General features: G+C 42.6%; 2 protein-coding genes across 11 annotated transcripts in view; one reads left to right on the top strand and one right to left on the bottom strand.

Annotated features, from left to right (window-relative positions):
• UHRF1BP1 (UHRF1 binding protein 1) overlaps positions 1 to 9,996 on the top strand; it is a 79,692-nt gene extending 69,696 nt beyond the window's left edge. For 2 of the 4 annotated variants that reach the window (XM_033216858.1, XM_033216861.1), the window contains exons 15-21: positions 1,300 to 1,496; positions 4,558 to 4,712; positions 4,799 to 4,949; positions 8,138 to 8,400; positions 8,868 to 8,976; positions 9,107 to 9,213; positions 9,599 to 9,996. In XM_033216858.1, the coding sequence (XP_033072749.1) occupies positions 1,300 to 1,496; positions 4,558 to 4,712; positions 4,799 to 4,949; positions 8,138 to 8,400; positions 8,868 to 8,976; positions 9,107 to 9,213; positions 9,599 to 9,724 (1,108 nt within the window). In that variant the 3' untranslated portion in view covers positions 9,725 to 9,996. Of the gene's footprint in view, positions 1 to 1,299; positions 1,497 to 4,557; positions 4,713 to 4,798; positions 4,950 to 8,137; positions 8,401 to 8,867; positions 8,977 to 9,106; positions 9,214 to 9,351; positions 9,563 to 9,598 lie in introns of those variants that run through there. The other 2 variants (XM_033216860.1, XM_033216859.1) reach the window with 2 other exon arrangements.
• On the bottom strand, positions 9,624 to 25,806 carry TAF11 (TATA-box binding protein associated factor 11). Of its 7 annotated transcripts, none has more exons than XM_033216887.1 (6): positions 25,509 to 25,806; positions 20,451 to 20,599; positions 19,230 to 19,256; positions 18,519 to 18,606; positions 18,195 to 18,291; positions 9,624 to 10,685 (listed from the first exon to the last, which is right to left on the bottom strand). In XM_033216887.1, the coding sequence occupies exons 1-6, from the start codon at positions 25,677 to 25,679 to the stop codon at positions 10,519 to 10,521; spliced, it is 699 nt and encodes a 232-aa protein (XP_033072778.1). In that variant the 5' UTR covers positions 25,680 to 25,806; the 3' UTR covers positions 9,624 to 10,518. The 7 variants fall into 7 exon arrangements, with proteins under 7 accessions (XP_033072778.1, XP_033072779.1, XP_033072782.1 ...); XM_033216891.1 differs by lacking the exon at positions 9,624 to 10,685 and adding an exon at positions 11,728 to 11,792; XM_033216892.1 differs by lacking the exon at positions 9,624 to 10,685 and adding an exon at positions 11,802 to 12,232.
• Positions 25,807 to 26,660: the final 854 nt, after the last annotated feature.

The following is a 26,660-nucleotide window of genomic DNA, read 5'->3' on the forward strand; positions in this document are numbered from 1 at the left end:
GCCGAGATCGTGCCACTGCACTCCAGCCTGGGTGACAGAGTGAGACTCCATCTCAAAACCAAAAACATAGTTTGCTGAGCCCTATTTCTCATTCATGGAATGAGATGGGGCCTGATAATTTGCATTTTTTTTTCTTTTTTTTGAGAAAAAGAAAAGTTTGGCCTGACTTTTTCAAACAAGCTGGAGAGGAAAAGACTTTTAGCAAGTAATGGATGTCTCATAAAATAAAATACCACCAATATAGAAGTCAACCATACTTTTTATACACTAAAAAGTCTTCATGTGGGAACAGATAGGGAAAACTGATGTGAGATTCCCTAGAGCTGGGACTACAGGCGCGCACCACCATGCCTGGGTAATCTTTGTATTTTTTGTAGAGACAGGGTTTTGCCATGTTGCCCAGGCTGGTCTCGAACCCCTGGATTCAAGCCATCTGCCTGCCTTGGCCTCCCAAAGTGCTGGGATTATAGGCGTGAGTCACTGTGCCCGGCCTGAGTTTTTCTTAATTCTACCTTTAACTATGACCTTGGGACAGTTTCTTCATCTGTAAAGTGGAAGGGTGGTATTAAAAGTTCCTTCCAGGTTGCTTTTCACTGTGTTAATGCCTTTTTAACTTTATCTTCCATTGCTTTCCCTGACAAAACCCATGCTTCAGCTGGGCAGAGCTGTTATTCTTACCATTCTCTTTTTGTTTCTGGCTCTATGCCTTTGTTTATGCCATTTCTTGTCTATAGGATATCCTCTTCTCACTTTCACAATCCTTCAAGGACCACCTCAAATGTTATCTCCTACCACGAAGCCACTCTTGATCCTCTTCTCCTTGTCCTTTTTCCTCTTCGATGTTGTCTAGAACTGGGAATGTCTTACTCATCAATGGATCCATCTCCCACTCCTGCCTAGTGCCTAGTAGGGTGCCTTACATACAGAAGCAACTAAATACTTACGGGATGAATGCAGGTGGCTTCAGGTGCCATTCATCAGCACCAGAGCAGTAGGTAGCTGATCTCTTCTGAGTCTGTGACGACCTTGAATAACCTTGACATTTAATGTTGATATGAGAGCGCTGTCTATGCAGTTAGCAACGTTGGAATAAAAAGATTCAGAAAGGCCAGTGATTGAAAAATGACTTGATCTCTTTACAGCCAGTAATAGGTGATGTCAAAGTTGCATGTTCCCAATATTGGGAACTTTATCCAGTTGTCTGAGCTGAAAGGGATGGGTATTGTAAGTGGATGGGAACAAACATGTCTCCAAAGCCACATTTGTGGTTTTTGTTTTTGTTTTTGTTTTTTTAAACAGGGAGCCCATGGCCAAGACAGATGAGGGGGTGGCAGCCCCAGTGAGTGGAGGTGCTGCACGACTCCGATTTTTCTCCATGAAGAGGACAGTATCTCAACAGTCATTTGATGGTGTCTCATTGGATAGCAGTGGCCCTGAAGACCGGATTTCAGTGGACAGTGATGGCAGTGATAGCTTTGTGATGCTCTTGGAGTCTGGTATGTGGGAGCAGAGCCAGGCAAAGTTGCAGAAGTCCAGAAAGGGTTATCTCTGCTGCCTGTATCAGACTGGCAGGGTTAAAGAGGAGCTGAGAGATGATAATGTAGACATTTTCTTAACCAAGACAAAAAAGAGAGAAAGAGAAATTTTAGTGGATTTGTGGGTTTGGTTTTAATTCCACGTTTCTAGGTGATTGGTTAATAGCTGACTTTTTATCACAGAAAGAGATTCAAACCAAAGGAGAGAGTACTAGTTTTACAGCCTTATAGCTAAGTCAGGATTAGTTTCATGGTTGGTATCAGTGGTGTGACTGTGTTTATAGTCTTTTTTTTTTTTTTTGGCCTGTGTTGTCACTGGAAAATAGGAGCTTTTTATCTATTAATAAAATGAGAAACTTTTAGGAATTACCTCTGTATGTTATACTGGTTCTTTCAGTTTATTGAAATAAAAACTTATGAAATGATCCCTCAAGAGTATCTAGGCTGGGCATGGTGGCTCACACCTGTAATCCTAGCACTTTGGGAGGCTGAGGCAGGTGGATCACTTGTGGTCAGGAGACTAGTCTAGCCAACATGGTAAAACCCCGTCTGTACTACAAATACAAAAATTAGCTGGGCGTGGCAGCAGGTGCTTGTAATCTCAGCTACTCGGGAGGCTGAGGCAGGAGACTTGCTTGAACCGGGGAGGTGGAGGATGCAGTGAGCCAAGATTGTGCCATTGCACTCCAGCCTGGGTGACAGCGAGACTCCATCTCAAAAAGAGAAGGGATGTCCTGTTTATTTATTTATTTTATATTGACAAATTATAATTGTATCTGTGTGGTATTAATACTAAGTGATCCTATGATATATATACACACACACATATACAGTGTCGGATTTTTGAGCCAAATTAATTAACATCTCTGTCACCTAAAATACTTACCATTTATTTCTCCTGTTTAACTGAAATATTATACTTTCACTAACATTTCCTCCTATCCCCTCCCATTTCCCTTTTCAGCCTCTGTCAAGCATCATCTGCTCTCTGCTTTGATGAGTACAGTTGTTTTACATTCCATGTATAAGGGAGCACATGCTGTTTCTGTCTTTCAGCACCTGGCTTATCTCATTTAGCATATTGTCCATCCTCCAGATTCAGCTATTATCACAAATGACAGGATTTCCCTCTCATAAGGCTGAATAGTATTCCATTGTGTATTTGTACCACATTTTCTTTATCTGTTCATTGGTTGATGAACACATAAGTTGATCCCATAACTTGGCTATTGTGAATAATGTTGTAGTAAACACAGGAGTGGAGATAGTTCTTTGATATACTTTTTTTTTCATATTCCTTGGATATATACCCCAAAGTGGATATGGTAACTCTATTTTTAGCTTTGAGGACCTCCATACTGTTTTCCATAATGCCCATATTAATTTACATTTCCACCAACAGGGTGCTAGGGTTTCCTTTTCTCTACATCCTTGCCAACACTTGTTATCTTTAATCTTTTTGAGAGTAGCAGTTCTGACAGGAGTGAGTTAATATTTCACTGTGGTTTTAATTTAAGAGAATGCACTCTTTCTTAAGCTGGGTGGTGTTTTGTTACTATTTTTGTTTTGTATACTGGTTATGTTTGTTTTGTTACTATTTTTAACTTCTTATGGAGATTTCGTGTCTATATACAAAAGTAGACAGAATCAAATAATGAACCCTTATACACCCATTACCTAGCTTTGAAACTAAGAACTCATGGCAGGCCCAGTGCAGTGGCTCACGTCTGTAATCCCAGCATTTTGGGAGGCCTAGGTGGGTGGATCACTTGAGGTGAAACCTAATTCTGAAATTAATCACATTAAAGTTCTGAAAAATCTCCTGGGGTTCTTACATATTCACCTTAGACAGCAATTAAACTTGAGACTAGATTTCTGCCTTGGGAAGCATCCAGTCTAAAAGGAAAGAAAAGGCCAGCACGGTGCCTCACGCATGTAATCCCAGCACTTTGGGAGGCCAAGGCGGGCGGATCACTTGAGATCAGGAGTTTGAGACCAACCTGGCCAACATGGTGAAACTCTGTCTCTACTAAAAATACAAAAATTAGCCAGGGATGGTGGTGCGCGCCTGTAATCCCAGCTACTTGGAAGGCTGAGGTGGGAGAATTGCTTGAACCCAGGAGGTGGAGGTTGTAGTGAGCCAAGATCACGCCATTGCACTCCCCTGGGCGACAGAGCGAGACTACTCCATCTCAAAAAAAACAAAACAAAAAAAACAAAACCTCATGGCCATTTTTGTTTTATATACACTACTGCCCACTTTCCTTCATCCCATATTATTTTGAAGAAAATCTCAAACATATCCTTTTGTCCATAAATATTTTCAGTTATACATTGCTAGAAAATACAGACTTAAATGTTTTTAAATTGTGGTAAAATACATATGAAATTTGCTATCTTAACCATTTTTAAGCGGATAGTTCAGTGACATTAAGTACATTCTGATTGTTGTACAATCATTACTACTGTCTATTTCCAGGATGTTTTTCATCTTGCGAAACAGAAACACTATACTCATGAAACAGTAACTCCTCATTTCCCCTCCCCCTAGCCCTTGGCAACCATGATTCTACTTTCTTTTATAAATTTGACTACTTTTGGTACCTCATATAAGTGGAATCATGCAGTGTTTGTCCTTTTATCACTGGCTTATTCCACTTAGTATAATATCCTCAAGGTTCTTCTATTTTGTAGCGTGTTTCAGAATTTCCTTCCTTTTTAAGGCTCAATAGTGTTCCATTGTATTTACTTACATACCACGTTGCTTATCCTTGCATCCATGGAAGGACGCTTGGGTTGCTTCTGTTTACAGACTTAAAAATGGGACCAAATGTCATTACACTTTAAAAAATTAACAGTAATTCATAAATTCATCAAATATCTAGTTAGTCCTCAAATTTCTAGTTGTCTCATGAATGCCATAAATATTTTGTTTTATTTTTACAATTGTCATTGTTTGTAGAGGTTGGATTTGAACAGAATATTTTGACTTTTGAACTCATTTGTCCTCTTTTTCATGCAGAGTCTGGTCTAGAATCTGTTCCACCAGGATCTCTTTCAAATGTCCCAGATAATGCTGGTGTTCAAGAGAATCCTCTTGTGAATAATTATGGCCAGGGGTCACCAGCAGCCAACAGTTCAGTTTCACCCAGTGGAGAAGACCTCATCTTTCACCCGGTCAGCTGCTCTGCTTTCTTCTCTGCAGAGGGTAGGCTCTGGGCTGGGACCTTGGGACTTAAAACTAAGAGAATCTCCTTTGATAGGTCTCAGTTGTGGTCCTGAAGGTGAACGAGGTGTCTTTTGGGATTGAGGTACGTGGTGAGGACTTGACTGTGGCCCTGCAAGCAGAGGAACTGACCCTCCAGCAGCTGGGCACCGTGGGACTCTGGCAGTTCCTGCGTGGACAGTGCCCAGGTAAGGATGGTGGTCATTCACGACAGATCGTGGGACTTGTCTAGGACAGCCACAGTTTAACTTGTACTTGTCACTGAGCTCTAAGGGCAGCCACTCTACTAGTGCCAAGTTCTCTCCAGCAGCCACTGGGGCAGGAAGAACTCCACGGAAGCCTTTTTTGCAAGGAGCCTCTCAGAGCTTTCTGGGGCTTTGCATTCACTGTGCTAGTCTCCATCTTCACTTCCAGGTACTCCTAGAGCTTATACATGAGGACAGCGTCCACTTCATTTGTGTATCTCTTAACATAAAACTATCTGATCAGGGAACTTCTGTCATTCAGATTCAGTCCTTTGATGTGAATTATTATTTATAAAAGATGACAGGAAAAATCTGGGCTTATGTTACATACTTCATTTAAAATTATTGGCTGGGTATGGTGGCTCATGCCTATAATCCCAGCACTTTGGGAGGCTGAGGTGGGTGGACCACCTGAGGTCAGGAATTTGAGACCAGCCTGGCCAACATGGTGAAACCCTGTCTTTACTAAAATATAAAAATTAGCTGGACGTGGTGGTGGGCGCCTGTAATTCTAGCTACTTGGGAGGCTGAGGCAGGAGAATTGCTTGAACCCGGGAGGTGGAGGTTGTAGTGAGCTGAGATCGTGCCATTGCATTGCAGCCTGGGTGACCAGAGTGAAACTCTCTCTCAAAATATATATATATATGTATGTATTTTTTTTAGGCTGGGCATGGTGGCTCATGCCTGTAATCCCAGCACACTGGGAAGCTGAGGCGGGAAACCAGCCTGAGCAACATAGCAAGACCTCATCTCTACAAAAAATACAGGCCGGGCATGGTGGCTCACGCCTGTAATCCTAGCACTTTGGGAGGCTGAGGCAGGTGGATCACTTGAGTTCAGGAATTTGAAACCACCCTGGCCAACATGGTAAAACCCCGTCTCTACTAAAATACAAAAAAATTAGCTGGGCGTGGTGGCAGGCACCTATAATCCCAGCTACTTGGGAGGTGGAGGTTGCAGTGAGCCGAGATCGCGTCACTGCACTCCAGCCTGGGTGAGAGAGCGAGACTCTGTCTTTAAAAAAAAAAAAAAAAATTAGCTGGGTGTGGCGGTGCATGCCTATAGTTCTAGCTGCTTGGGAGGCTGAGGTGAGTGGATCACGTGAGTCTAGAAGTTTGAGACTACAGTGAGCTATAATTGCACCACTGCACTCTAGCCTGGGCTAGAGTGAGACCCTATCTCTTAAAAAAAAATAAAATATTGAGTAGATACTGAAGAACACTTATAAGATATATGTAAGGCATAAAATAATAACAATACAATGAACCCGTGTACCCACCACCTAGTTTGTTTTATTGTTTTTAAATTTTTTGTGAGACACAGTCTTGTTCTGTTGCCCAGGCTGGAGTGCAGTGGCACAAATTCAACGCACTGCAACCTTTGCCTCCCGGGTTCAGGCAATTCTCCTGCCTCAGCCTCCTGAGTAGCTGGGAATACAGGCACGTACCACCACACCCAGCTAATTTTTGTATTTTCAGTAGAGATGGGGTTTTACCATGTTGACCAGGCTGGTCTCAAACTCCCAGCCTCAAGTGACCCGTCCACCTCAGCCTCCCAAAGTGCTGGAATTACAGGCCTGAGCCACCATGCCCGGCCCTACCACCTAGTCTAATTAATACAATAGTACCATTACCTTTGAAGTCTCTGGGAGTCCCTCTCCTGAACCTCCTTCTGTCCCTTACCTGTCATAGGTAATCACTATCCTGAATTTGTATTCATTGTTATCTTGCTTTACTTTATAATTTGTACGCTTGTTTATATTAATGTATTATTTAGCTTTTTTCATATTTTTCTGAATGGAATAATAGATTGTACTATTTTTGTGATTTGCGTCTTTCAAGTAATGTGATACTCTTATAAATTCCTCTAGGTTGTTGAGTTAGCTATAATTCATTCATTTTTCATTACTATATAATGTTATTGTATACATACAATTTTTTTTTTTTTTTGAGGCAGAGTCTCACTGGGTTGCACAGGCTGGAGTGCAGTGGTTGTGACCTCAGCTCACTGCAACCTTCGCCTCCCGGGTTCAAGTGATTCTCGTGCCTCACCCTCCTCAGTAGCTGGGACTACAGGCGCCCGCCACCACGCCTGACTTATTTTTTTTGTATTTTTAGACGAGTTTCACCATGTTGCCCAGGATGGTCTTGAACTCTTGAACTCAAGTGATCCACCCGCCTCAGCCCCCCAAAGTCTAGGATTACAGGCATGAGCCACTGTGCACAGCACAGTTTGCTTTTTGAAAACAGCTTTATTGAAGTATAATTTGCATAGCATAAAATTCACTCATTTTAAGTGTACAGTTTTATAATTGTGTAACCACCACAACCCAATTTTAGAACATTTCCACCACCCCCAAAATATCTCTGTACCCATTATCCTGTTTACTTTTTTATTCTATTCTGGACAGACATTTGGGTTGTTTCTAGTTTTTTTTTTTTTCTTTTTTTCCCCCAATTTCAAATAGGGTTGCTGTGAACATCCTTGTACATGTCTCTTGGAATATACGTTTGAGAGTTTCCCAAGGGTTGTATTTCTGACAATATAATTTGTAGATCATTAGGGTAGGCACAACTTCAGCTTTACTAGATAATACCAAATTGTTTTGCAAAATGTTTGCACCAATTTGCAGTTCCATAAATGTGTAAGTTGTTCCACAGGATCCTTGGCTACACCTGAGATTGTTCTGTTTGGAGTTTTGGAGAGATTAGCGTAGATCCTGCTTTGCTTTATGAGGGACAGATGAGAAAACGAAGACTTAGAGAAAGGAGGAGACATTCAAATTTAGTAGAGTTTGGGGGTCCTATGTTTTAAGAGCTTTTCCTTGGCCATTAGCCCACTGCTTCACATTCATAACAAGGCCAGTCCTTAATCTCTCTTGCACTTTGCAAGGCATTATAGCAAAGTATCTAAGCCCATGGACTTGGCAATCAGACTGCCTGGGTTCAGATCGTCTCCTTGCTACTTACTAATTATGTAATTATGGGCAAATTATTCTTTGTGACTTAGTTCAGTCAGATGAGAATGATGATATTCCTTTGACATAGGGTTATTATGAATATTGATGTATAAAGTGCTTGGAAGACTCCCTGGCAGTTAATTAGTTGTCTTTCTTGTCTTTCTTCGCAAAGGTACCTGCTTTCAGGAATCCTCAGCTTTGAAGACTGGCTACATCAGGCCAGCTGTGGGCCTTCGCTTTGAGGTGGGGCCTGGAGCCGCTGTTCATTCCCCCCTGGCCTCACAAAATGGCTTCCTACATTTATTGCTTCATGGCTGTGACCTCGAGCTGCTCACTTCGGTGCTCAATGGCCTGGGGCCCTTCTTGGAGGATGAGGAGATCCCAGTGGTAGTCCCCATGCAGATTGAGCTTCTGAACTCCAGCATCACCCTAAAGGTGTGAGGAACCTTTGGTTTTTGCCAGTGTAAGGGCACACTGGTTTTTGCCCTGGACTTTGTCAAGCAAGGAAGCAGTGACACCTGTTAACCTCTTCCCTTTTCACTGTAAAATATGATGAGGATCAAGTGAAGAAATGCTAATACACATTTGCATTCTCTGTCAGTGTTATAGTGGTACGTAAATGTGTGTTGCTATCAGAAAAGCCAGGGTTCAGGTGAGGAGACCTTGTCTGTAACCCTAACCCTGTCTTTGACATGCAGCATTACCACGTGGAAGCCATCAGGTTATCTGATCCTCAGTTTCACCATCTCTAGATGGGAGAATCTGCTATGCCTCTTAAACCTTCCAAGAATGTATGGAGAAACTAGCATAAAGCTGTTTCAAGCTGAATGATGGGAGCATGGGTTGTGTTAAATTGCTCTGAGCTGGTGGGGGGCATCATGTGGTTTCCCTCTTTCCTGCAGGATGATATCCCTCCCATCTATCCAACATCTCCAGGCCCCATCCCCATCACTCTGGCCATGGAACATGTTGTGCTGAAGAGGAGTGATGATGGTGTGTTCCACATAGGCGGTGAGTCAGGCTTGTCAGCCTGTTGGTTTCTCTGCCTCTTTTTTCTCCTAAAAGTGAATAGGTGACACCTAGGAACTGCTTGGGAGTTGGCAGCAATTTGTCACTTAGAACCTTTACTTGTTTTCTCTAGCTGCTGCTCAGGACAAACCATCAGCTGAAGTACTTAAAAGTGAGAAGAGACAGCCCCCAAAAGAACAGGTGTTTTTGGTGCCCACAGGAGAGGTTTTTGAACAGCAGGTGAGGACCTCACAGCACAGTACCTACCCATAACCCTTGGGGGCTATACTTGCGAAGCTGGTAAAACCCAGGGTTGGGGGCAAAAAGGTTGCCTGTGCTGCCTGCATGTGGGTGTTCTGGGTTCCTGTCACCTAGCAGCGGCTTCTAGAAGTGCTGACTAGAGGATAAATGTCAGGAGCTGGAGAGGAATGGTTGCTGAGGACAAACTGCACCTGCTAATGAACCATGAAGAGGGAATCAAGCTCTTAGAAAATAAATGGTCATCTTGATCATTGACCTAACTTGTAGATTTTTCTCCTTGAACTCTTCTCCCTGTTCCCTTTCCTGGCTGATGTTGCAAGATGGTATTACCATATGTAACTGTGAACTACTTATTGTTCCTTAGGTGAAAGAACTGCCTATCCTACAAAAAGAACTTATAGAAACTAAACAAGCATTGGCCAATGCCAACCACGATAAAGAAAAACTTCTTCAGGAGATTAAGAAATATAACCCCTTCTTTGAGCTCTGAAACCAGTGGCTCAGCCATCTGTGCCAAGGAGAGAGGCTATCACCAGCAGTAGCACCACCTAGGACAGAGGGCACTGTCCAGTGCTGAATAAGTCACTACGGATGCCGGAGGGACTGGGGAGCACTCACTTCACTTGTGCTTTCCACTGGCTGTTCTTACTTGGATGGAGGACAAGGGCAAAGCATGACTGTATCCCAGGAAACTGGGGCGTGCCCTGTGTGTGGCACAAGCATCATGTCTTGCCTGTATAAAGCCTTTTGGCCCTCTGTGTACTAGGTGGAATCTTCTCAACACTGTAGGGCCATTTCACCTCATGGTTTCATGGCAGGGACATTTGCTTCCTTCACAAGCCTGTGTGAACAAGCAAAAGTACCCACCTCCTCGGTCACCCACAGAGCCACCAAAGATTCCATGTCCCAGAGCTTCCCATAGCAGACCTGTAAAGTCCTTGGCCTGAGCTTTGGCCATGGTAGTGGAGTGGAACAGGAAATAGCCCAGCAGAGGAGTGTGGGAGAAGGGGGCAGGAGAGACACAAGAATAAGGGAGACCTGGACTCTGCCTTTTTGGGAAAAGGAACCAAGCCCATATCAATTTGGCTGATAACACAATCAGACTTTTCCAGGTTAAGCTTCCTTTCTGTTATACTTTCACCATTGTGATGCTATGGTAGAAAGTAAACAACAGTAGTGGCTCAGTCATTTAATCTTTCCCCTCTGTAATACAACTTATTTGAAATTTAAATCAAGAAAAACTTTCTGACTCTGAGCTAGGTTGGTGGCGTGATATGCCAGGGGTCAGTGGGGGAGCTTGCTTCTGAGCCCCCTGTTGTCCACCTGGAGTCCTGCTTGTCTTCCCCAGCTATGCTGAGTGGCTCTTCCGTCTCCCGGGGGTCCTTGGCACATCTGCTTTCGCAGCTCTGTGACCTTCCCAGTTCTCTCCTCAGCACTTGGTGGTCTGGGAGCTAAAAATGTGTTTTAAACTTTTACATAAACAACTCCACCTGTTGCCTCTCACTTCCCTCCATCACTGTGGCTTTTCAAAATCATGTATTTTGACTCAAGTTAAAAAAACAAAAATCCTGCATCCCAGCTAGGTTTTGCCCCCTGCCCTATAAAATAGCTATTACTCTCTTTCTTTCCTTTGAATTCTTCTCCAATTCTATCCCTTCATTCATACTGCCCTGTGATACACTTGAAGCTGTGTTAATTGGACAGATGTTCATCAGTTAACTTACCTTTACTTGGCAAGATGGTAAAATAGTAATTTAGTGATGTTGCTGAAGTCTTGACCATTCACCTTTCCATATTGAAGGAAAAGTGAAAAGGTTTCTTTTATGGGAAATTAAGCTTGACTTGCATACTCTAGTTTGATGAGGGTAAAAAGAAACATGTAATTGCAGTGGTGTTTACAACTAATAGATCACAACCAATCATAGATTTCTTTGTTCCTTCCCCACTCTCAAGACTTCATTTGACCAGAAAGAAAAAATGTATTCACCAAGTAACAGGACCCAATTCAGACTTTTGTTAAGTTTCTTTATTAAGGCAATTTTTGAAACACCAGTTACTATGGGATGGTGGGAATTTTTCATGCTTAAGAAATAGAGACTTAGGAACAAAGAAACATCTTTCTGGAGAAAATGCTAATGAGAAGTTACCTAAGGCTTGATGCTTGGTTCAACCTTATTTAAAATTTTTATAAATGACCTAAAAGTAGGATTTTACAGTGAAATCAAATGTCACTACTTCCAGGCAGTGAAAGGTAGACTAGAAGAGGTTTAAAAAATACAAAGCCAGCTGTGCGCGGTGGCTCACGTCTGTAATCCCAGCACTTTGGGAGGCTGAGGCGGGGAGATGACAAATTCAGGAGATCGAGACCATCCTGGCCAACATGGTGAAACCCCGTCTCCACTAAAAATACAAAAATTAGCTGGGCATGGTGGCAGGTGCCTGTAGTTCCAGCTACTCGAGAGGCTGAAGCAGGAGAATCACTTGAACCCGGGAGGAAGAGGTTGCAGTGAGCTGAGATCACGCCACTATACTCCAGCCTGGCAACAGTGAGACTCCATCTCAAAACAAACAAACAAAAAAACACAAAACCACAGAAGGGTTACAATAAGCAGGGCTGAGAATACTCAGAAAACTGACAGGTGAGGTTCAACATAATATAAGGAAATGTATTTATGGAAGAATTATCAACTGATATACCTGAACACTGTTAGAACTCAGGGAAGAAACTGAAGCATTGCTGAGGGGGAGGAGAGATCAACAAGCTGCTGTGGCCAAAAGCGTAATTGCCCTGTGGGCATCATCAGGAAGGGCTTTTGGAGGTAACAGAGAACAGAGCTTTATACAAAACCATGGATATGTCTTGATCGAGTTATCTGTGTTTCTAGTGACCTTATTTACAAGATACATGATGAAGGGAGGAAAGGTCCAGAGAACAGCCAAAATTAGGGGGTGGAGGTATATCCATATGAGGACACGTCTTTAAAATATAGACTCTATCCTGCAAAGATGAAAGCAGAGGGGAGTTAGATCAAATATCCAATCAAGAGCAAGGACCTGGTCCTGTACTACTAGCTCTAGGGCTCTATCTCACAGCCTTAGTAAAGAAAGCACTTCTCATAGCAAATCAGAAATGTAAGGAGCTCATTGTCTAAGAAGTGATGCCAGCAGACACTACACATGGGTGCAGGTTTATGAGGAATCCTTGCATGACAGCCTTCTACAAGGAATTAGAGAAAAGTAGGGCTACTTGGTAATATACAACTGAGAGGGTAACTGTGTCCCTCGACAAACTACTCCTTAGTGCCTCTTTCAAAGGCAGAATGTTGATCTGAATGGATCACTGGTCTTAAGTATGGCATCTCTAATGTTCTTGAAGGGCGAGGAAGGAGATCTGGTAGCTGGAAAACATAATTATTCCACCTTAGGCTCACCTGAATTGGTTTAAAATCATATTCTGATTCTCTTATCCTTTCCTCCCCTCACCCACCATATACCTCTGGCATCCCTCCATGCAAAGAAAATGTCGAATAGGCATTTTTGGTATACTTTTACCTACACTTGTGCTTGTGGGCAGGGAGTAAAACATATCAGTAAGTACCAAGGCCAGCTCTTTCTTTTTTTTTTTTTTTTTTTTTTTTTTTTTTTTTTTGAGACGGAGTTTGCTCTGCCACCCAGGCTGGAGTGCAGTGGCGGCTCTCAGCTCACTGCAAGCTCCGCCCCGGGTTCACGCCATTCTCCTGTCTCAGCCTCCGAGTAGCTGGACTACAGGCGCCCGCCTCGTGCCCGGCTAGTTTTTTGTATTTTTTAGTAGAGACGGGGTTTCACCGTATTAGCCAGGATGGTCTCGATCTCCTGACCCGTGATCCGCCCATCTCGGCCTCCCAAAGTGCTGGGATTACAGGCTTGAGCCACCGCGCCCGGCCAGGCCAGCCTCTTAATGGCTGGAGCTCAGTTAGGTCTCTGGCTCTCTAAAGAAGTCCAGAGCTCTTGTCCATGTGACAAATGGAGTCTTAGAATTTCTGGCTTTCCGGCCGGGCGCGGGGTCAAGCCTGTAATCCCAGCACTTTGGGAGGCCGAGACGGGCGGATCACGAGGTCAGGAGATCGAGACCATCCTGGCTAACACGGTGAAACCCCGTCTCTACTAAAAAATACAAAAAAGTTAGCCAGGCGAGGTGGCGGGCGCCTGTAGTCCCAGCTACTCGGGAGGCTGAGGCAGGAGAATGGCGTGAACCCGAGAGGCGGAGCTTGCAGTGAGCTGAGATCCGGCCACAGCACTCCAGCCTGGGCGGCAGAGCGAGGCTCTGTCTCAAAAAAAAAAAAAAAAGAATTTCTGGCTTTCCTTATGTGGCAGCTTTGGCCATTGTGTCTTGACATTCTCCCTCAGGAAATGTGATAGGGGTTATTATCCCATGGGATTTTAGTAAAAATCAGCTTGCCTAATTTCATATTCCTGTTCATAATGAAGAAATGTGAAGTGGTGGTAGTCCTCAGGATAAGTATAAAGGAAAATATGCAAGGAAAAAGCAGTGTCAGCCCTTTTGGACTGCTTATGATTTCTGCCTTAGAGCTACAAGACGTGGAATAAGAAATAACAATACCTCAAGAAAATGTTTGGAGAGATAGCACCACTGTCCCTCAAAGACTTCAGCCACTGCACATAACCAATTCAGCTGTGAAGCATTTACAACTATGTATTATCTGTGATGTCTACATTTCCTGTTTACATGCATGTGCTGGGTATATGCTTTAGTGTGTATGGACTAGAGTTTAAATCCTTTCTTTAACTGGGCTGCAAGGATGGCTATCAATCCCAAATTCTGTTTTCAACTCTGGAATAATTAACCTGGTTTTCCTGATATAAAACAGGTGGGTTCTATTCACATGATGGCTGCTCTTTACCATACATTTCATCTGACCCTCATTTTGCCATGGGCTTCAACCTTTATGTCCACTTTTTATGGTTCTGAAAGGAATGGCTCCCGTGTATGGAATATACAAGGGATAAACACCAACCCCTCACATACCCCTGTAACTTAAATGCTTCCATTGAACTCAGATTACTTTTCCCTTAGTGGTAAACAGGGGTTGGGGGATGGGTGGTAGTGGAAAGAAGGTAGTTTGAAATACTGCCATAGTAATATGGGAACTTTTCATTCCAAACCTTTACCCTCGCTTTTTTTTTTTTTTTCTCTTATTTAATATTTGCCTAAACTTCTAAAATCAGTTATAGTAAGATCATAAAACTATGGAAACAACTGAACTTTGGTACACAAGTTAGTTCGATGACATCTTGTTATTTGAGAACAGTAAAAGGTGTGTCACTGCCCCATGATTTGTCATAGTCATTACTAAGGGTTTCAGAGAGAAACTGGTGTGAAGCACTATCCTTTGAGAGACCAAGGCCTTTACCTAGTTGCTCCCCTACCTTCTGTCAGAAGAGGCGTATTCCCGTGCACCTCTGGGTAGGTATAGGTAGCAGCTATTGAATGGGGATTATTTTCCCCATGGCACAAGGGGAAACACTCCTGGATCACCTTTAACAGTGAGGCTTTGCTAAGTGGCCAGACTTGGGATTTGATCTTCCTCACTTGTTGTTTCAGCCTTGTTCAGTATCTCTAACTGCCATAGATATAGTTCCTACGACTTCTAAAAAAATTCCTGTTAGAGCTGAGAGAGTATCTTTTTTGTCAGTTTATTAATTTTTGTTCAAGATGTAGCCTGAGTCTTAAAGCATTTCTTTGTAGAATGCCCCACTGAAGTGTCTTCTCCATTGGCTAAGTACACGTTTAAAGCCATGGGTTTTAATGTAAGATACTTTTAGTATCTAATTCTGTTTCCCCCATTGAGGGTGCTAAACAGAATTAGAATCTTTACTAAGACATGCTCAGGAAAGCTTCACAAGAGAACAGCTTCAAAATCCTTCTCCCTATGACACTGAATGGTAGACAGGAAAGAATTCTTGGGGATTGCCAATTACATATCGTAGCCTTATTACTGCTAATCACTGTCAAAAAAGGTCACTTCATTCACCTCTATTTGAGGAAAACAATGAGAATGTATCTGATGAACTAGAATCCTGGTCAGTATTGGGAAATTTTAATGTTGCAATATCTAGTCAAACCTTGAGTGTACTGGTTCTGTGAACCACCTGAAAAAACAAATTAAATGTATTAAACCATAATGGTCGTCGTGTATCTGTTGATAAGAATCTGAAATATATGGGCTTTTATATTGTTTATTTTCGTTTCACTCTTAGGGGGAGAAGATTATTACACTGTTTTTAACAGTGCTTGAAGTACTCTTTTATGAGATTAGAGTTTAATGGTTCTACTAGAAAAAGGGCTCAAATTTTCACAAAATAGCCAAAACCAGTTGTATTGGAACACCAAAAAAGAATGACCAACTTCCCATTCCAACCAGCTAGACAGAAAATGAATACACCTAGGGCAAGTTGGAAAACAGTTTAATGATCACTCTGGTGAGAATCCACAGGAGAATCTTAAATGTTTACAAGCACCAATTATTCCACTATTCCTGCCATTGCCGCATCCTTCATGGCAGAGTATCACAAGTAAGTTTCTGGTTGTTTCATCTACTTAAAACCAGATGTAAGAAACAACCTGAGTCTTAGCAACTTCAGACTTCAATGTGAAACCATTAAAGCCCTCGACACTTTAGGAGGCTGAGGCAGGAGGACTGCTTGAAGCCAGGAGTTCACGACCAGCCTGGGCAACAAAGCAAGACCCTATCTCCATAAAAAATAAAAATAAGTTAGCTGGGCACAGTAGTGCGTGCCTGTAGTCTTAGCTACTCAGGAGACTGGGGCGGGAGGGTCACTTAAGTCCAGGAATTCAAGGCTGCAGTCATGCCGCTGAACTCCAGCCTAGGTGACAGAGCAAGACCCTATCTCAAACAAAACAAAACAAAACTCTCTTGGAAAGGTTTTCTCTCTGAAAGCAGTTCCCCTGTCCAGAAGATGCCTATGGCCCATACATCTTCTTCCAGCTGGCCAAGACAGTTAAATACTTCAAAATGCCCCAAGAGGTCCCAAAATTTAGTCAAGACAAGTATCAATCAGGCTACATAGTTTCTAGGTGTGATAAATATCAGAGTTTTGAGAAAGATGTTAAAATCATCATGGAATCCTGGGAGGCCTGAGATACTAAAGCACCAGTGCAGACAGTCTTCTAGGAAGTCTGGAACCAATACTTCTTCCGTCAGTAATATAGGCCTTTCTAGACTTTGGTCTAGAAGAAGATGATTTTTTTGTGCTTCGAGTTAGGGATCTGTCCCTTTGACTTTAACCTTCTAACGGCTTCCCTCATATGTTTGGGTTGTAGTGGTGGCATTTCTCCCCACTTCTCACATACATCCAGTGCTAAACAGAGGGTAAGGAGAAAGTCTGATTATCATACAAGAATTTACTAATCACATAATCCTTTTGAGTCCTGTAATTCTCGTTAACTTTTCTTAAGCTTGCTAAGGAAATAAACCAAAACATTTTTCCTTTTTAAGAGAAGATGTTTTTAGTATAACATCTCGTAACAGGCTTTATCATAGACAACAGTTTAAAATATATTTCCTATAGGCCATATGCTGTGGCTCATGCCTGTAATCCCAGCAGTTAGGGAGGCCAAGGTGGGAGGATTGCTTGAGCCCAGGAGTTTGAGACCAACCTGGGCAACATGGCAAAACCTTGTCTCTACAAAAAAATTTGAAAATTAGCCAGGGGTAGTGGTGCGCACCTGTGGTCTCAACTACTCAGGCTGAGGCAGGAGAATCACCTGAGTCCAGGAGCTCACTGTTGCAGTAAGCTGTGATCGCATGATCAAGGCACTCTAGCCTGGGTAACAGAGTGAGACCCTGTCTCAAATAACTATATAAAAATAAAAATTAGGCCGGGCGCGGTGGCTCAAGCCTGTAATCCCAGCACTTTGGGAGGCCGAGACGGGCGGATCACGAGGTCAGGAGATCAAGACCATCCTGGCTAACACGATGAAACCCCGTCTCTACTAAAATATACAAAAAATTAGCCGGCGAGATGGCGGGCGCCTGTAGTCCCAGCTACTCGGAGGCTGAGGCGAGAGAATGGCGTAAACCCGGGAGGCGGAGCTTGCAGTGAGCTGAGATCCGGCCACTGCACTCCAGCCTGGGCGACAGAGCGAGACTCCGTCTCAAAAAAAAAAATAAAAAAAAAAAAAATAAATAAAAATTAGCCAGGTGTGGTAGTGCATGCCTACGGTCCCAGCTACTTGGGAGGCTGAGGCAGGAGGATCCTTTGAGCCTAGGAGTTTGAGGTTGCAGTGAGCTATGATCACACCACTGTTACCATCTCATTTTGTACACCATCTAAATTTGTGATTTGTAAAAGGAAACATAAAAAATATTAAAAGAAAAAATAAAGGTCACACCACTGCACTCCAGCCTGGGTGACAGAGCGAGACCCTGTCTCAAAAAATGATAATAATTTAAAAGTATCTATCTCCTGCTTAAAAAAATAAAATAAAAAAAAAAAAAAAGATTTCACCAGTCAGAGTAGCAATGGGAAACAGCCAGGCCTTTTACTCAATAAAGGGGGCAGGCAGTTCCCAGGGATCACAACATTAGGGACAACTCACCATCCCACATAGGTCAGCCCTGTGATTGCTTTTCTTGTATCTTTACTTTTGGCAGCAGAAATGAGCAAAGTTCACTGCAGAAAATACAAAGTCTACTTCTGTCACCCTGGGCTGAGAAAGGAATCAGGGAGGGGATTTCCCAGATGGTTCCTTGCCATGTGTTATTGAAACTTGCAAGGAATAATGGTCATGTTCTCCTGAATACAGGGCTCCCCACTTGGTCAACTTCAAATGCAAATGAGAACTCCCACAGGTCCTTTAATAAGCTCCTTTGTATAGATATTCTTAGAAATAAGACCACCACAGGTACAATCCAGTATTTGTAACCAACACTACTCACCTTCTTCTACCACCTCCCCGACGAAAACCTTGGAAATACCAGACATAGCAATAACAACATTCTGAGAGACAGAGGTGCCAGTGATGGACTGGATCAGCTTGAAAGAAAGAGAAAGACTCCGTGACTACAATAGTCAAAGACTGGCTTTGGAACACAGTACCAAATAATTCACAGAAAAAGGTAAGATAATTGAGGTGCATTTTTTTTTCCCCACCTAAATAATCCACTGACTCGTCTAACACCTCACTTCAAATGCCAATGGACATGGCTCTTGAGTTCAGTTCTAAAACATGATGGAGATGAAGTGTGGTGGTCCATCCTTACCCTTTTGATGGCTGCCTTAGGGAAAGCTGAGCGGCGATACATTTCATAACGGTTCAGCTGCTCCTCAGAAAAAGAAGAAACCAGGATTCTAAACAAAGATCCAGGTAACTAAGTTAACTTGTAAGAATGAATACTAAAGATATTATTAAGTCAATAAAAGTCTCAGACAATTCAAAAATGAATTATTAAGGGGTCAATGGCATTAGGCTTGGTGCCTTGAGGAATGAAGATAAAACACTTCTACTCCAAAGGAATTTGAGAAAACATAAAATAAAAACTTCTTTTCTTACCTGTTAACAAAAAGAACATTGGGTCACTGTATCATACTATACAGACTGTGTTTTCAGCAGTAGACTCTATCTCCATAACTCTACCTTACTGAATTTGATACTGATGGGAAAAATTTAATATACAAATTTATGATCAAACCAGTAGCTTTCAACATTAACAGATTTAGGAGAAATATCTGCAAAATATGTGGAAACAGTTAATACTCCTAATGTATAATTCTTTCAAACGAATGAAGGGGCCATATCAATTTTTGAAAATGAACAAAGTATATGAACAGGAAATTTACAAAAATACCAATGGTCAACCAACATGGGGGAAACAACATTATTAACTAAGGAAATATTTTCATAGATAACATTTTTCATAAATCAGACCACTATTAAAAAAAGAATGGTATTAGAATATGGGACACAAACTCACACATGCTGGCAGAGTGAACTGGAACACCTTTTTGGAGAGAAATTTGGAAATACATATGAAAAGCCTTTGAAAATGTTCATACTATTTGAATTAGCAATTATACCTCTAGGAATTTTTCTTAGGAAGTAATGGACAAGTATGCAAAGATATGTCCAAAGATCCTCATCATAATGTCAAAAGTACAAATACCCAACCAGAACCACTATAGGGATTGGTTAAATTATAGTTCAACAACATAATGGGATTCAATTGTAGCCATTACAAATTATGATTTATGGGCAAATTTACTGACATGAAAATATTTAGCTATACATATCAAACATCTAAAAAAACTCTGAAAAGGTACATACCCAAACATTATACCCAACTATATACTTAGAGTGAACTCTGCGGGCTGATCACGAGGTCAGGAGTTTGAGACCAGCCTGGCCAACATGGGGAAACCCTGTCTCTACTAAAAATGCAAAAATTAGCCAGGCATGGTGGCAGGCGCCTGTAGTCCCAGCTACCTGGGAGGCTGAGGCAGGAGAATCGCTTGAAACCGGAAGGTGGAGGTTGCAGTGAGCAGAGATCCCGCCGCTACACTCCAGCCTGAGCGATGAGAGCGAAACTCCATCTCAAAAGAAAAAAAAAAAAAAATTTAAATAGAGGCCAGGCGCAGTGGCTCATGCCTGTCATCCCAGCACTTTGGGAGGCTGAGGCAGGCAGATCACCTGAGGTCATGAGTTCAAGACCAGCCTGGCCAAATAGTGAAACCCTGTCTCTACTAAAAATACAAAAATTAGCCAGGCATGGTGGTGCATGCCTGTAGTCCCAGCTACTCGGGGGGCTGAGGCATGAGGATTGTTTGAACTTAGGAGGCAGAGGCTGCAGTGAGCTGAGATCATACCATTGCATCCATCCTGGGCAACACAGTAAGACTCTGTCTCAAAAAAAAAAAAAAAAAAACACAACCGTAATGTAATGTAACATAACATTAGAGATAGGGTTTCACTATGTTGCCCAGGCTGGTCTCAAACTTGGACCTCAAGAAATCCTCCCACCTTGGCCTTCTGAAATGTTGGGATTACAGGCGTGAGCCACCATGCCCAGCCATAATGTATTAATCGTTTTATTTTCTTTTGAGTTTATAAAAGAAAATTTAAATACCAAGAAAAATTTATTAAATTTGTGTGGTCAAGTGAGAGCCTTGAAATGGGGAATGATAAGAAAGTGACTTACTGCATCTTCTGAATCTCATCTTCATCTACTTTCTGCTTCTTCTCTTTCTTTTCTTTGGTATCTATTTTCAGTTTTTTGGCTGCAGGAGTAAGTAATGATGAGTCTTCCCTTTCAACTGTTGTTAAATCTGAGACATCCTGACTCTTGAGCTGGGAAGATGAAAGAAACTCTATTACATATTTGGCCTACTTTCGAGGCTTGGGCAAAGTAAGAAGACATTATCCTTATTACAAAACACCAAATCCATTTATTGAGTAGTTTTTCAGTTTTAGGCACTGACTGTACCATCAAGGATAAGACACAGTATCTCTCCTAAGGGAAGATTATGGCTCAGCCGTGGAAAGTAAACCTGCTAAATAATCTAGTTTTCCAGTTCGGCTACGAGCACAGCTCCAGTATCTGTTTACAAGGGTGATGAAATGCCAAGGATCGTGAAAAGCACTCTCCCTCTGGGCCCACTCTTCTGACCGTATTCTTTAGAGGGGATGTCAGCAAAGTCCCCTCCATCCAGCCGGCTCTTCTGCTTCCAGATCTATAGATCTCTTTACTGCTGATGATTCCATATGGAAAGAATATTAAAAAGGAGGCCCCTTCTCATTAAAACAGTGTTTATTTCAATTTGCTCTTTTGTTCTTATCCTTCAATCCTACTGTTTCATGCAAATGTTTATTTCACATTACTAGTCTTTTTGAAGATAGGTTTGTCTCTTATTATTTATATCTCTCCCCCATCAGCATTTAACACAATTTTACTTATGCTGGATGTTTAATAAATGCCTGTTTAAACCCCATTAAAAGGTAGGCAAAGACACTTCTCAAAAGAAGACATACCTGTGGTCAAAAATCATATGAAAAAAAGCTCAGCATCACTGATTAGAGAAATGCAAATCAAAACCATAATGAGATACCGTCTCATATCAGTCAGAATGGCTATTATTCAAAAGTCAAAAAATAACAGATACTGGCAAGGTTGTGGAGGCAAAGGAAAGCTTTTAAACTCTTGGTTGGAGTATAAATCAGTTCACCATTGAGGAAGGCAGTGTGACAATTCCACAAAGACCTAAAGACAGAATTACCATTTGACCCAGCAGTCCCATTACTGGGTGTATACCCACAGGAATATAAATTGTTCTATTATAAAGACATATCCACACTTATGTTCATTGCAGTGCTATTGACAATAGCAAAGACATGGAATCAACCTAAATGCCCATCAGTGATAGACTGGATAAAGAAAATGTATTTTCCAGTATACACCATGAAATACTATACAGCCATAAAAAAGAAGGAGATCATGTCCTTTGCAGGGACATGGATGGAGCTGGAGGCCATTATCTTTAGCAAACTAATGTGGGAACAGAAAACCAAATACTGCATGTTCTCACTAATAAGTGGGAACTAAATGATGAGAACACATGGACACATAGAAGGGAACACACATTGGGGTTTATGGGAGGGTAAAGGGTGGCAGGAGGGAAAGGATCATGAAAAATAACTAATGGATACTAGGCTTAATACCTGGGAGATGAAATAATCTATACAACAAACGCCTATGACACACATTTAGTTATGTAACAAAACCTGCACATCCTGCACATGTACCCCCTGAACTTAAAAAACTGCCTGTTTATAACAATAAAAATCAAATCCAAACTTCACCCCCTCTGACAATGTAGAACCGTAAGTATACTACAAAACTCATTAATGAGATTTAACTTGTCCCTAAAGAGGAATTCAAATTTAAACTCATACAGGAATATGGGAATAGATGGGATTAAGGTAGTCTATCTTTGACAATCTTTTCAATTTCTTTTTACTTACCGATTTATACAAGTTTTCTAATTTCTTTGCGCTTCAAGTTTGGTGGTATTTTCTTTAAAAATTCACCTGTTTTTCTCAGATTTTCACATTTATTTGGCCTAAACTTGAACACTAAATGTCTTTATAGCTTTAAAGATCTCCATATTAGTGCCTATAGCCTTTCATATTTTGTAATGTACATTTACATTTTAAGTAATCAGGTTTTAATTTTATCATTTATGTTTTTTAATGTGCTAATTCATTAGTGTCTACTTGTATCCTTATTAACTCCTTGTTCCTACACTCTTCTGATTTATTTTGTTCTTTATCTGTTGTTTTTTGTTTGTTTGTTTGTTTGTTTTGAGACGGAGTCTAGCTCTGTCGCCCAGGCTGGAGTGCAGTGGCCGGATCTCAGCTCACTGCAAGCTCCGCCTCCCGGGTTTACGCCATTCTCCTGCCTCAGCCTCCCGAGTAGCTGGGACTACAGGCGCCCGCCACCTCGCCCGGCTAGTTTTTTTTGTATTTTTTAGTAGAGACGGGGTTTCACCGTGTTAGCCAGGATGGTCTCGATCTCCTGACCTCGTGATCCACCCGTCTCGGCCTCCCAAAGTGCTGGCATTACAGGCTTGAGCCACCGCGCCCGGCCTGTTTGTTTGTTTTTTCCCCAGACTCACTCTGTTGCCCAGGCTGGATCATAGCTCACTGCAGCCTCAAGTGATCCTCCTGTGTCAGCCTGCCAGGTAGCTAGGTCTGTAGGTGTGACCCACTCCACTAGGCCCTTTTTCTGGTCTCTTGAGTTAGGTGCTTATTTGCAATATCTTCTGGTTGTTAATAAAAATATGTAAGGCTATACATTTTTCTTTAAATAAAGCTTTAGTCAAATCCCATGTAATTTGATAAAGTGTTCTATTAATTTCTTTAGTCTAAAGGCTATTTAAAAAATAGTTTAAAATTTCCAGGGGGGTTCTTTTATGGTGGGGGAGAAGCTTTTTGTAGTTAATTTCAAGTTTAACGCATTGCATTAACAAGATGTAGCCTGTTATGATTTCTACTTTTAAGAAGTCATATTTTTCTTCATGGTCTAGTACATGATTGATTTTTAAAAGTGTTTCAGAAACAACATAATTTTATCCTCTGTTCGGTGCAAATTTATATATGTAGTGAGCTCTCTAGTGTACCAAGCTAATTATTCAAATCCTTGCTGTCCTTGACACCTGTTTTAAAGTTTCCTTCTTGGCCAGGCCTGGTGGCTCCCACCTGTAATCTTAGCACTTTGGGAGGCTGTGGTGGGAGGATTACTTGAGCTCAATGAGTTGGAGACCGGACTGGGCAATATAGTGAGACCTTGTCTCTACCAAAACAATATTTAAAAAACCTTTAGCTGGCCAGGTGCGGTAGCTCATGCCTATAATCCCAGAACTTTGGGAGGTTGAGGCAGATGGATCACGAGGTCAGGAGTTCAAGACCAGCCTGGGCAACTTGGTGAAACCTCAGCTCTACTAAAAATACAAAAATTAGCTGTGCACAGTGGCATGTGCCTGTAATCCCAGTTACTGGGGAGGCTGAGGCAGGAGAATCACTTGAGCCTGGGAGGCAGAGGTTGCAGTAGGCCGAGATTGCGCCATTGCACTCCAGCCTGGGCAACAGAGCGAGACTCCGTCTCAAAAACGAAATAAAACAAAACAAAAACTTCAGCTGAGCGTGGTGCAGTATGCTTGCAATCCCAGTTACTGGGGAGGCTGAGATAAGAGGGTTGCTTGAGCCCAGGAGGCAGAGACTGTGCCACTGCACTCCAGGCTGGGTGACAGAGTGAGACCTTGTCTCAACAAACAAAAACTGCCTTAAAGGAGCTTGCAGTGAGCCGAGATCGCGCCACTGCACCCTCCAGCCTGGGCGACAGAGCGAGTACTCAGTCTCAAAAACAAAAACAAAAAAAGAAATCTGCCTTAAAATACTTTTGTCAAATGTTCTCTTTTTCTTTTTTTCCAGACGGAGTTTCACTCTGGCACCCAAGCTGGAGTGCAGTGGTGCGATCTCGGCTCACTGCAACCTCTTCCTCCCAGGTTCAAGCGATTCTTGTGCCTCAGCCTCCTAAGTAGCCGGGATTACAGGCGCCTGCCACCATGCCCAGCTAATTTTTGTATTTTTAGTAGAGACAGGGTTTCCCCATATTGGGGATCTCCTGACCTCAGGCGATCCACCCACCTCCGCCTCCCAAAGATTACAGGCGTGAGCCACCGCGCCCGGCCAAATTTTCTCTTTTTCTAAAAGTTCTTACTTTATACATTTTTATGCAACTTTATGCTCTGAAAGGCTATTCCCATCTAATCTACTGTTCACCCCACGATCTCTTAAATCCCTTCTAGCTCTAAGACCCCAAGATTCTACTTCTAGAAATGTAATCCAGAGAACGATGAGTTTCTGGTCCTTACCGATGTTCAGCTAGGCAACACTGCTGAACTCTCTGTAGCATAAAAACACCAGACCCAACTGATGGGTACCGGGTGCTGTGGCTCATGCCTGTAATCCCAGCACTTTGGGAGGCGGAGGCGGGCGGATCACGAGGTCAGGAGTTCGAGACCAGCCTGGCCAACATGGTAAAATCTCGTCTCTACTAAAAATACAAAAATTAGCCGGGCATGGTGGTGTGAGCCTGTAATCCCAGCTACTTGGGAGGCTGAAGCAAGAGAATCGCGTGAACCCGGGAGGCGGAGGTTGCAGTGAGCCAGAGATCGCGCCATTGTACTACAGCCCGGGCGACACTTTTATAGAGTTACAGGTTAAATTGTGTTCGATTTAACCTGTAACTCTATAAAAGTCTATCTCCCTTTGACAGGTTTGATCGACCTTCCTTTCTATAAGGAAAAAAAGTTGTCTTAACATCTAAGAGGAACCATATTGCGGTGAAAGGGGTGCTACGAATCCTGGGTTTTAGCTCTTGCACTACGTCTCAGTGTGACACTGGATCCGTTTCCTCACCACCAAAGCCAATAGGCTATTAAAACTCCCTTAGAAGTAGCTTTAATCCCTAAAGACAAGACTAAAAATATTAACGCAGTGCTTGAGCCTCTGGAACCGAACCAGCAGTGGAGTTCTGTTTGGTCGTCCGCTCTCTTCCCCCTCAAGATTAACCATCTGGAGGGAGTTCTGGTGAGTTCGAGTTCTCGTGACTTGGGAGGGACTAAACAGAAGCCCGGCAAGCACCCAGTAACACAATCTCTGGGTATTCCTTCAGCCTCATCAATACATCTCTTCCTACCTCGCCTTCCTCCGCTGCAGCTTCTTTCAAGTCCGCATCTGCGTCTCCGTCAGTTTCCTCTGGGATTCCATCCGTGTCGGTAGCCCCCGGGTCCCCGGACGCAGCGGCCGTCTCATCCGACTCCCCTGTCTCTCCACCTTTGTCGGAGGGCGACTCGCGGGCATCGTCCATCACGGATAGGATTGGAGGGGAGAGGAGATCGCGGCGATGTCTGAGGCAGAAGCTCGGAACCCCGAGCTGCACAGGACAGGATCTTACTTCCTGTCGTCGCGCAGCGATGACATCATCCCTACCGCTCTCCTGAGGGGTCATTTTGAGGCACGCGTAGAGGACTAGAGGACTCATTTTAACTTTGGTTTGGCGACAGTGGGAAGCGGGAAAATTGGACGTAAAGAGCTCAGACTCCTAGCTAGGAAACCAGCACTTGTGAAGGAGCGCAGTTTTGTTTACTAAATAACTTTTTCCTTTTCGCCTGTCTAAAAATTCAATGCCAGTTAATCCCTTCGTTAACCCCTCAGAGTAAAGTTGGGGGACCGGGAGAAAACTCAGTTCCGTTGTATGGCGGTGTTGTGGAATGAGGCTACCCGGGACTGGTAAACTTTCAGGCAAGGACTCAACCTTGTGTATTTCAACTGGCCCGAAACCGCGGGTCTGTGTGTACATGGAATTGCTAGCATTTCCGCTCCATTCCGCAAGCACCTTAACAACAAAAAGTCATATAGCTTGAGCAGAATTTATCCAATTCATCTATTCATCCACAACTATTGACTGCGTACTTCGATTTAGAAACAGTGCTAGTACCAGGGAACAAAATACACATAGTTTCTATCCAATGAAATGATTTTTTTTCAGTTCGCAAGTATTCAAGATTGAGGTTTGTTTCTACAAGTCTGACACTTTTCTATCATTTTGGTTAATCTTACCAAAACTAAGAGGAAAGCCTAAAGACAGGAAGGTGTCTCCTTTGAACGTTTCACTTTAATGAACTAGTTCATGTACTGGGAGGATGAAGTGGTGAGGATATTTCTATTTTAAAATTTTCTTCTCTTCCCTCATAGAGATACGAGGGGGAGGGCGTTTTATTCACCTGGGTATGACTAGGTCCCAGCACCTATTACATATTTAATTTATGCGTGCTTAAAGAATGGCCTT

The sequence above is a fragment of the Trachypithecus francoisi genome, unplaced genomic scaffold (assembly GCF_009764315.1).
Source record: "Trachypithecus francoisi isolate TF-2019V2 unplaced genomic scaffold, Tfra_2.0 Lachesis_group10, whole genome shotgun sequence".
NCBI lineage: Eukaryota > Metazoa > Chordata > Mammalia > Primates > Cercopithecidae > Trachypithecus > Trachypithecus francoisi.